The sequence below is a fragment of the Stomoxys calcitrans genome, chromosome 3 (assembly GCF_963082655.1).
Source record: "Stomoxys calcitrans chromosome 3, idStoCalc2.1, whole genome shotgun sequence".
In the NCBI taxonomy this organism is placed as follows: Eukaryota; Metazoa; Arthropoda; class Insecta; order Diptera; family Muscidae; genus Stomoxys; species Stomoxys calcitrans.
In genome coordinates, this window is record NC_081554.1 from 185,630,200 (window position 1) to 185,642,359 (window position 12,160).

Below are 12,160 nucleotides of genomic sequence, written 5' to 3' on the forward strand. Positions count from 1 at the left end.
TAAGCATTCGATCAAAACTCACTACCCCACAAAAAAACAAAAAGAAAAACTAAAGCAAAAATCTTTTTTTCATATTGCATTATTTTTGTTTTGCTAGAGTAGAGAGTATTTTCTTTGGAAATCCTTTAAAATGTCCTTGATATTGTGTCCCTTAGCCTTGTCTTTTGTTGTTACCATTTTTCGCATAAACTCTTAGTGTTCGGTAGAAAATTATAGTCAACATTTATAATTTGGAATGCTCCTTTTTCTAAGAAATTGAAAATTTTGATCTTTTTTATTTAAAATATCGACCTTTTGTGCCCCAATAGGTCATATCTACACTTCCATTTTTGATGTCGCTCTTATATATAAGTTCGTATGTAGTGCTAAATTCAATAATCTCAAGGTAATGACTCTTATTCTTAATTTTTTGAAATTAGCCCACTATGCGCTGTATGAATTTTAAAATAATTGTATCTGACCGATACATATAATCGTATACATAAGCGATTTCTACGCTCATTTTTGTCAACAAATCGAATAAACAACGTAATTTTTAAATTATTTTTCAATCATCCCACTGTGCGTTTTGAGAATTATAAAATAATATGAACTTATGACTATTTCTGTGGTTTCTCATTCTATATTTACGAGAAAGGAAGCCATGCTATGATTGTTTTGACACAATCGTTCAAACTCGTCCCACTGTGCATTGTATAGTTTCAAAATCATATGATTGAACAACACTTTTCATTATGCTTTCATAATCCGCTAAACAATAAAAAGTAAATTAAAATGTTTTTCTAATTTTTTATACTCGTGCCACTGTGCCTCATATGACTTGGAGAATAACATGATGGTCGTTTTTTATATAGCAACCAAAAAGTGTTTTTTTCTTTACCAATGATGGCATTTTTTAAAACAATTGTTCAAACTCATCCCACTGTGCATAGTATAGTTTCAAAATTCAATGACACTTTTAATGTCACAACCAAATATTCTTTTTTCAAATTTTTTATACTCATGCCACTGTGCCTCAAATGACTTTGAGAATAACACTATAGTCATTTTTATATAGCAAACAAAAAATGGTTTTCTTTACCAATGATTGCAAAATAATAACAAACAATTTCGTTTGCCTTAATTTTTTTTTATCCCACTGTGTCGCATAAGTTATAAAATCATTTGAACTTAGCCACATATTTTTATCATAAATCTGGTTTCTTTTTTCATATTTTCGAATAAGAAAATCTTGCTATGATTTTTTGAAACACATATGCTAAATTCATCCCATTGTGCCAGGCCTAAATTTCAAAATCATATTTTTGTCCTAATGTTTTTTATTCATACCATTGTGCATCATTTCAATTATACAATCGCATGAACTGAGCCACATATATTTATAACGTATGTGGTTTCTTATTTTAAACTTTCAAATAAGAAAGCCATACGATGTTTGTGTTGACACATTTATTAACTTTATCCCAATGTGCCCGGTAAAATTTCAAAATCACATTCGTTCGAACGACCCTTTTAATGTCCCAAATATTTTTTTATCATCCGCTACAAAATACAAAGCAATTTTCGAAAAAAATGCATTTATAAAAACATACCACTGTGCCTCATATGAGCTCAAGAATAACCTGTTGCTCATATGTTATGTTACGAAATAAATTTGTTTATTTTTTCTGATCCAATTACTACGAAAAATGTTATAATCTTTCTACTATGTCTCACATAAGTTAAACACATCCCACTGTGCCAGGATGAAGTTTGAAAATTGCAACATTATCTGCACAAATAATACCGCAAAACAATAAGTTTTTGTCCCTAAAAAACCAAATTTTAAAATCGTACGTATTTTTTAAACTCTACCCACTGTGCCGCATATCATTTTAAGAGTAACATGATGCTCATAACAAAAATTTTATTTGCTTTTTAGCCCGTGGCTAAAGAAAAATAATCCATGGATTAAAATTTTTTTTTGAACTTAACCCACTGTGTCTTATATGAATTATATGAATAATAAATTCAGACTATTTGAGTTGCCCTTTAAGTACCTCTGCGATTTATTTTTTCATAGTTTTCAATGTAAAAATGCCGAAATTTTGTTCTTATATTTCTTAACTAATACCACTGTGCGCCATATGGGCTATAACATCGCAAAGACAAAATCTCCTAGTCGCATTTTTTATTGCTCTGATGTATTTTCTCACGTACGCTAAAGAAAAATCAAAATGTTATATATTTGAGGAATTTTTAATACAATCCATTGTGCCAATTTTTACTTCATGACACCAATAACGGTCACTCTTACCTCAATATTCAGAAATGCCAGCTTTTGGAAATGGGGCATCAACTCAATATTATGAAGATTTTTTATCCTTATTCATTTAACTCATCCCACTGTGCGCTCTATGAACTATAAAATCGCATACACTGAGTCTCATACTCGTATTTGATATTTCTCTGACCGGGGTTTCCACAGTCCCAAATAATAAATCTAAATATGGTAATTGTTTGAACATTTTCAAATCATCCTACTGTGCCTACTTTCTAATTGATTACAATAATGATCCTTCCACTCACCTCAAATATGTAAAATCTTGAATATGAGTGAACCACTTTGAGATGATGGTTTTTTGTCCTAATTTTTTAAATTCACCCCATTGTGTGCCATGAGGTATTATATAACCGCAAAAATTTAAATTCATGCTCGGATTTATTACGTCTTCATTTAAATTGTATTAGTCCTAAATGAACAATTCAAAATTTTTTTAATTTTTTAAATCATCCCATTGTGGCTAGATCTTAATCCATTACAATAATGATCCTTCAACTCACCTCAAATATGTCAGATCTTGAATATAAGTGAAACACTTTGAGATGATGATGATGATTTTTTTGTCATATTTTTTTAATTCACGCCACTGTGTGACATGAGTTATATATTCGCAAACATAAATTCATGCTCGCATTTATTATGTCTTCATTTAAATTTTATTGGTCCTAAATGAAAAAATCGAAAAATTTTTCAAACTTTTTTTAAACCATCCCACTGTGCCTACTTTCTAAATCATTACAATTAAAACCTTCCACTTAACTCAAATATAAAAAATCTTGAATATGAGTGAATTACTTTAATATGATGATAATTATTTTTTCGTCCTTAGTTTTTAATTCTTCCCACTGTGTTTCATGAGTTATATAATTGGAAAAACTGTAATTCATACTCGGAGTTATTATTTCTTTATTTAAATTTTAATAGTCCTAATAAAAAATCTAAATATGGTATTTTGCATTTTTTTAAATCATCCCACTGTGCCTTCTTTTTAATTCATTACAATAATGATCCTTGCACTCACCTCAAATATGCCAGATCCTCGATATGAGTAAATCACTTTGAGATTATGATGATGATTTTTTGTCCTTGTTTTTTAATTCATCCCAATGTGTGCCATGAGTTCCAAAATATATTGAATTTTTTTGGGATTTACTTCACTTTTTCTTTGGGGCTTATTTCATTGGGGTCTATTTTGTATAGCCAAAAAATCGCATGAACTGAAAATCGCACTTCATATATCTCTTTTCTCCTTTTTTAATTCACCCCATTGTGCCTGGCATAAATGACATATTTTAACTCAATTTTCAAAAAGCCAGTTCTTAGATTCCTGGATCCCTCATTGGGACTTCTTGAGCCTCTAGAAACCTCAATCATTCTCCTATTTGATTTTTATACCCTACAACTGTGCTACAGGGTGTTATAACTTAGTGCATTTGTTTGTAACACCCAAAGGAAAAGAGATAAACCCATTGATAAGTAAACCCATCTACTCGGAATCACTTTCTGATTCGATTTAGCTATGTCCGACTGTCTGTCTGTCCGTCTATCCATGTTAATTTGTGTACAAACTACAGGTCGCAGTTTTCATCCGATCGTCTTCAAATGTGGTACAGGCATGTTTTTCGACCTGGAGACGAAACCTATTGAAATTGGAAAAAATCGGTTCAGATTTAGATGTAGCTTCCATATATCTGTCCGTCCAATTTGCTGTTTTATTGCAATAAAATGGTCATTTGTTAACCGATTCTCTAGAAATTCGACAGGAAAGATTTTTTAATGATTCTCGACATTACTGGTGAATTCCATAGAAATCGGTTCAGATTTAGATATAGCTCTCATATATATATATATATATCGCCCGATTTTCACTCCTATGGGCACTGCAAGCGCATTTATTGACTAATCTTGCCAACATTTTGTACAGCGCTTTTCCCGACGACTACCACGACATATAAAAAATTTGGTCGAAATCGGTTCAAATTTAGCTATAGCTCCCATATATATGTTCGCCTGATTTTGAAAAATATTGCAATAATGTGCTCATTTGTTAACCGATTCTCTCGAAATTTGGCAGGAAGGATTTTTTAATAACTCTCGACATTACTGGTGAATTTCATAGAAATCGGTTCAGATTTAGATATAGCTGCCATATATATATATCGCCCGATTTTCATTCCTAGAGCCACTGCAAGCGCACTTATTGACAAATCATGCCAAAATTTTGTACAGCGCTTTCCCCGACGACTACCACAATATCTAAGAAGTTTCCTAGAAATCGGTTCAGATTTAGATATAGCTCCCATATATATGTTCGTCCGATTTTGAGAAATATTGCAAAAAAGTGATCATTTGTTAACCGATTCTTGGCAAGGAAGGATTTTCTAATGACTCTCGATATTACTGGTGAATTTCATACAAATCGGTTCAGATTGAGATATAGCTGCCATATATATATATATATATATATATATATCGCCCAATTTTCACTTCTATAGGCACTGCAAGCGCATTTATTGACCAATCTTGCCAATAACCCACCTGAAAACATCCGCCGAGGTCCATCAAAATTGGTTCAGAATTAGATATAGCTCCCACTTTCCTCCCACCTATAGGGTAGGAGTAGGGTATTATAAAGTCGGCACCGCCCGACTTTTGCCTTTCTTTACTGGTTTCAAATAAATTCAAATATAAACTGAGGTAATAAGAGTATACGTTTAGCAGCATCCATGATGGTGGGTACCCAAGATCCAGGCCGACCGAACACAGTGCATTATAATTTTTTTAAATTCATCCCAATGTGCTGTGTTTGAATTGGGCGGTTAGTTAATCTGATTTTGAATTGAAAATTAATTTTTATAATTTAAAATACAAATTATGGAATTTTGCAGCATCCATGATGGTGGGTACCCAAGATCCGGGCCGACCGGACATAGTGCATTATAACTATTTTTGAACTTATCCCAATGTGCTCTGTTTGAATTGGGCGATAAGTTTATCTGATTTTGAATTGAAAATCAATTTTTATTATTTTTGAATTCAAAATAAAAATTATGGAGTTTTTGGAAAGGAGTTGCCATATAAAATAAATACTCATCATGTCCAGGGGAAGTTATAAAGCCTTCAAATCGGCACACAATTAATATCGTACCCAGTCTCCCAACAACTTTTAATCTACAATTAGATATTTTCATTTGATAATAGATAGTAACATAGTTTTTAGCTTATATATAAATTGTATTTTTTTTCTAATTTTAAGTTTTTTTAGGGGTTCTCCCGCAAATATATCTAAAAGTTCCAGGAATGTTTTAAAATTTCTACAAGTTTTTTTTCCAACCCTTTGGCAAATGAATTTTTGTTCTTTTATAGTTTCTATGTCATGTCGTTTTTATTTTTCTTGGACCCCGATTTTGAGCTTTTTTCGTATCAGTTTTGTAAGCTTGCATATAAGCTTAGTTTGTCATCTATCCAACTAACATGTTCTGTCTTACCTCTTGGTATATGGTGTGTAACATAGTTAAGCCTAAATAAATAATTCTTTATAATGCTTTTGTTGAATGTTGTGTTCTTACCCCTACACTATATCATCATCTTGTCTTTTTGTGTCATAGAAACTTTGAATTTGTCCAAAATCCAACATCCAACTTGCAATGAAAATAGTAAAAACAACACACAGGCACATGAAATTCACCAACATATGAAACCACACAAAAAATACAAAATAAAAATTAAAGATTGAAATGGCTTAAAAGAGTTAATAAAACTAAGGGTCATTTTCTCAGTGATTGGTTAAAAATTTCGGATAACTTTTTTTTTAATTTTTTTTTCCAAAATAGAAATTTTACAATAATTTATTATTTAATATGAAAGTGATAGGTTAATTTAAAAGAAAATGGTTTAATATTAAAAAAAAATATTTGAAAAAAAATAATTTTTTTTATAAAAGTATTATTTTATTTCAAACAAAAAATATATTTATTAAACAAATAAATATTAAAAATGTTAAAAATATATATTTTTGTGGTAATTATAAAAATTATATTTGATTTATATTAAAACTTAAATTATTAACATTTTAAGAAAAATAACAAACAGCACATCAAGAAATGACATACGCTCATATTGAAAGGTTAGTCTATGGCAATCGAAGATTGTCTCGATAAGAAGTATTGGCTCTGTGTGTGTTGCTGATGCTAGATGTCTTACTGTGCTGTAAGAAAATGTTAACCAGTAAGAACCAACATTTCATTCGAAAGGCATGCTTTTGCCATTACAATGCTCACTAATTAGTAAGTAGGTGGAAGCATGTAAGCTTTTAGGGGCAAAGCCATCTGACGAGGCCCCTGGTAAGACCGAAATCCCGATCATGGTAGGCCACCCAATGCGTATGCGCACGAGAGAACAGCAGCAAGACCTCTTAAAAATAAGTGCAAATGGTAGACATGCAGCGACTGGCAAACTCACACCTTATACCAGCAATCGTTGTTGACGCTTACGACTCTCAACGACCAAAACACAAAATACACCTTAAAAATGCGTATTGCTTTACTTTTAGTTGGCTATGACAGAACATTTGTTCCACTAGCCGAACTTAGAATAGCGTTCCAAGCGCCTCGATCTTCTGCGCTCATTCTAAAATCTCTGACACCAAATTTCGAGGTGTCTGCCACCACTTGATTTTTCTATCGGGCTTTTGGTCTTCCCGGACTTCTTTGCTACATCTTCTTGATCCATTCTGACAACATGACCTAGCCAACGCAGCCGATGTATTTTGATGCGTGTATCTATGCTATTCGTCGTCATAGAGCTCATACAGCTCGTGGTTCATACGTCGCCTATATTCTCCATTAACGCAAACTGGTCCATATATTTTACGAAGAATCTTTCTCTCAAATACTCCAAGTACTTGCTCATCTGCTTTCACAAGTAGCCATGCCTCAGAACCATACAACAACACGGGTAGTACGTTTATATTGACTACTAAATCCGGATTTATAGCCTTTTTTGCCGTTTTTTTTCCATACAAAAATAAATCCCATTTTTCCAGGATTTATTTTTAAATCCCAAATAAAATGCACATTCATGTATACGCTTTTGTATGTCACTTAAATCCCTAAAAACGCAATATAAACGGACGAGATTTGTTTTTGGATTTAGTTAAATCCAGTTCATAAAAATTTCAATGTACACGTACTATTAAATTCGTTGAGCTATTGTGTTTTTGCTGGTGAGCATAAAATGATTGCTGGCCGTATTTAACATTTTGAGCAATACTCAAAAACCAAAAAAAAAATCTTTTGCTAAATTTTTTAATAAATAATATATATAAAAAAAAATAATATTTTCAGTTTTAATTAAATTACTTAAATTTCAGTGCCATCGTGACAACATGAAATTGGATTTTTTCATATTTGCAAATGGCATTTAATTTTCCTTTCACAAATTTGAAAAAAAAAAACATTTTAATAAAAGAATTATATTTAAAAAAAAAAATATTTTAATTGCTATAAACAGATTTTAACTTTTTATAAAAAAATTATTTAATTTTTATTAAAACTCTTATTATTAATAAAAATTTTTAATAGAAGAAATTCTTAATTTAAGAATAAAAACCCAAATGTTTAAATGAAAAAATTATGAATAAAAAAATTTTTATGCTAATTAATAAATAGAAACAAATTTAGTTTTTATTAAAAAAATATATAAAATTTTTTAAACAAAAATAAAATTGAAAAAGTTAATTTCAATTTAAAAAATATTAAAAAAAAACATTTTTTTTTATTTTTAATTAAAATGAAAATTTTAAAATTATTTGCAAAATATATATTTTAATATAAAATATTTATTTAAAAAAAAATATATATATGCTTTTAATAAAATTATTTTTTTATTTTTAAAACATAATGTTCTTAAAAAAACTTTAAAAAATATATTTTTTCAAAAAAATGTATTTAATTTTCTTTTAGAAAATATTTCTAATTTTTTATAAAAAATATTTTTAATTTTTTTTAAAAAATTATTTTTAATAAAAAAATATTAAAAAAAAAATATAAAAAATATTTTTAATTTTTTATAAAAAAATATTTTTCATTTTTTATAAAAAATTAAAAATATTTATATAAAAAAATTAAATATATACTTCGTATAAAAAAAATATATATTTTGTATAAAAAAATTAGGAATATTTTTTATAAAAAATTAAAAATATTTTTTATAAAAAAATATTTTTATAAAAAAATAAAATTTTATAAAAAAAAATAGGTATACTTTTTGACAAAATCTACATTTTTATAGGTTTTTAAGAACATTTTTTATTAAAAATAAAAAAATAATTTTATTATCTATATATATATTTTTTTTTTTTTTAAATAAAAATATATATTTTTTATAAAAAAATTAAGAATACATAAAAATGTAAAATTAAAATTATTTTTTTATAAAAAATTAAAAATATTTTTTTAAAAAATTTAAATTTTTTTAACAATTTGCATATTTGTCAAAAGTGTATACCTAATTTTTTTATAAAGTTTTAATTTTTTGTAAAAATATTTTTAACTTTTTTATAAAAAATATTTTTAATTTTTTATAATTTTTTTTATAAAATATTTTTTTTTATAACAAAATTAAAAATATTTTTTATACAAAATTAAAAATATTTTTTATAAAAAATTAAAAATATTTTTTATGAAAAATTAAAATTTTCTTAATAATTTGCATATTTGTCAAAAAAGTATACCTAATTTTTTATAAAGTTTTAATTTTTTATAAAAACATTTTTAATTTTTTTATAAAAAAATATTTTTAATTTTTATAAAAATTTTTTTTTTATAAAAAATATTCCTAAATTTTTTATACAAAATATATATTTTTATTTTTTTTATAAAAAGTATATATTTAATATTTTATATAAATATTTTTAATTTTTTTGATAAAAATATTTTTTAAATTTTTTATAAAAAATATTAATTTTTATTAAAAAAAAATATATATATATATATGCTTTTGATAAAATTATTATTTTATTTTTAATAAAAAATGTTCTTAAAAAACTAAAAATGTATATTTTGTCAAAAAAATATACTTAATTTTTTTTAAAAATATTTCTAATTTTTTATAAAAAATATTTTTATTTTTTTATAAAAATATTTTTAATTTGTTTATACAAGATATGTATTTTTAAATAAATATATATATTTTAAATATATTTTTTTTTTCATTTCCAACCCTATTTCTATAAAAAAAAAATATTCAAAAAATTAAAAAAAATTTTTTTTTAAATATTTAATAAAAAAGTTATAATTTGTTAATTTAATAAAATTTTAGTAAGCCTTAGTAAAAAAGCCATTTCAATCTGCTTATGCACTTTCAATATTTTATAAAGCTTTGTTTTCTATCTTAATACTCTTCCTCTTATAATCTATCAATATCAAACTCAATTCAATAGCTTTAATTCCGTTAAGATTTTTTGTCATATTAGTTCTGGTTCAATAAACTCTTGTTTGTGTTGATCCATAGTTTTTGGTTAAACTCATAAACTATCTTTGTTCTAAAATTAACTATTTTATGGCTTAACACAATTTTTACTAATTTTATATTTCAATTTTATTTCATTTTTATCGTTTTTTCCCAAAATTATTCAAATCCCGGATCCTGCTTTGTTTTCTTAAACCATCCATCGAAACGACCGAAAAACCTGCCGTTTTTTGTTGAAATTATGCTTGTGATTATGTGATGCCTTCCAACCGTGGAACTTTTTGGACTTCTATATATTCTGCAAACATCAACTACACAACAACCACCACACATTCATCCATAATGCTCTTAACCAAAACTATGCTAAATTTGTCTTAGGAATCCCAGTTCTGGATCTTTAGTTATAAGTGAAACTGGTTCATTGGATCGCATGAAGAATACCGCCGAAAAACGTAAAAAGGGTCCCTTGGATGATGGACCACGTGTCTCGGATCGTGTGGAAGAGACAAGAGTTAATCCGAATTCATTAATTGATGAGATTTTGAAGGATACAAAATTGGATCAATTGGAAGAATCGGCAGAGAGTAAGTTTTTATTTTATAATAAAAAAATGTTTTATAAAGAATTTCGTTCAAGAGAGGAGTGCTATGAGGATTATTATCGAGAGCAACATAGAAAAAATTTTTGAAAAAATTTTTAATCTAGTTTAGTTTAAAATTCTTTTTTATTATACCCATCACCGAGGGATGTGGGAATATTAATTTTGGCCATTCCGTTTGCAACACATCCATCCCTATTCTTGATTCTCGCAAAAATCTAAGATGATTTTGCCATGCCCGTCCGTCTTTTTGTTGAAATAACGCCACAGGCTTTAAAAATAGAGATGTAGAGCTTACAGTTTATGTTTAGGTTAAATTATCCCGCCAAAAGTCAGCTTCAAAACGGTCTAGCCCTACTGACTCCATTTAACGGAGATATCCTTCCTTTTACCAAATCTGCACTAATGAGAGATTTTGATGTGCCCTTATCCAACTTCAAGATACGCCTATCGCCATTGATGTAACCGAATGTAGTTAAATTGGTGTTTTCCTGTTGAACTATGGTTATGGAGGTTGTGGGGTCATAATCTATGGGACCCAGCTCATGCCCACTTCGAAAGATGTGTTCACTCGAAGGCCATTGCGGCCCATTGTGACACTAAATCTCCCTTGAACATTCCATTAAGGAACATGGAAACTTCTCTCAGGGAAGACTTTTCTCATATGAGTGCGGTCCGATTAATATTTAAGCTCTCTGATGAAGGGCCTCCTTTTTACTGCCGGGTCCGCATGGCGATTAGCATGTCCACCTGGGTTCGAATCCTGGCGAGACCATCAGAACAAAAAATGTCAGCCATATTAAAATATCTCTCTAAAGAGGTGTCGCACGCTGTTCGTACTCTGCTATAAAAAGTAGGCCCCTTATTCAAGTTGAAGCTCAATGATAAGGGGCCTACTTTTTCTAGCAGAGTCCGAACGGCGTACCGCAGTGCGACACCTCTTGAGAGAAAATTTTAACATGACTGAATATATACCTCAACAAACTGTAAATTCAGTATCGCTACAGACCCGCCTGCGGCGTGGATCTTAAAATTCACGGGATCCCCACGCAGGCCAATCTCTGTATCTTTCGAAGTTCCTTGGTTCGTGTACTCTTCTCCACAGCCTTCCATCATACCACTGCTTCATCTATCAGCACTGCTCCCACAATGGCCGTGTACATCCAGTACATCAACTTCGGGCCAACTCCCCACTTCTTACCGAACATCTTTCTGCAGGAGTAAAAGGCGCAGATCGCCTTGCGATACCTTTCCTCCGTATTTCTTTTCCAGGGCAGTTACGAATCGAAGACTGAGGCCTAGTTATTTTGCCTTCCTTGACAATTGCAGAGTAGGACGGGAGTCTAAAATTCGCAACAGGAGTCTGAAATCCTGTATCGTATATCTCCGAGTAAAGAGCACCAGCTCCGTCTTCCTTGGGTTGGTCCTCAACCCATTTCGTAGCGCATTCGGAAAGCCTCCACAGTGATCTTTTCATGGCCTTGTACATCCAGTATATCATCTTCGGGCTAACTCCCCACTTTCTACCGAACCCCATATGCAGGACTTCGACACCTTTCCTACGTTACGAATCGAAGACTAAGGCCTAGGTTTATCGCCTACCTTAACAATTGCAGAGTGGGACGGGAGACTCTGAAATCCGTAACGGGAGTCTGAAATTATGTATCGCAGAGGCCCAGCTCCGCTTTTCTTGGATTGGTCTTCAACCCATTTCTCGTAGCCCATTCAGAAAGACTCCACAGTGATCTTTTCACAATCTCGCTGACAGA

The 12,160-nt window shown here is 29.6% G+C and overlaps 1 protein-coding gene across 5 annotated transcripts in view; it reads left to right on the forward strand.

Annotated features, from left to right (window-relative positions):
• The window catches only part of LOC106088406 (serine-rich adhesin for platelets), a 244,646-nt gene that overhangs the window by 222,758 nt on the left and 9,728 nt on the right, over window positions 1-12,160 (forward strand). For 3 of the 5 annotated variants that reach the window (XM_013253901.2, XM_013253903.2, XM_013253905.2), the window contains exon 10: window positions 10,172-10,377. In XM_013253901.2, coding sequence (XP_013109355.1) covers window positions 10,172-10,377 — 206 coding nt within the window. The remainder of the gene's footprint in view (window positions 1-10,171; window positions 10,378-12,160) is intronic. The other 2 variants (XM_013253904.2, XM_013253906.2) reach the window with 1 other exon arrangement.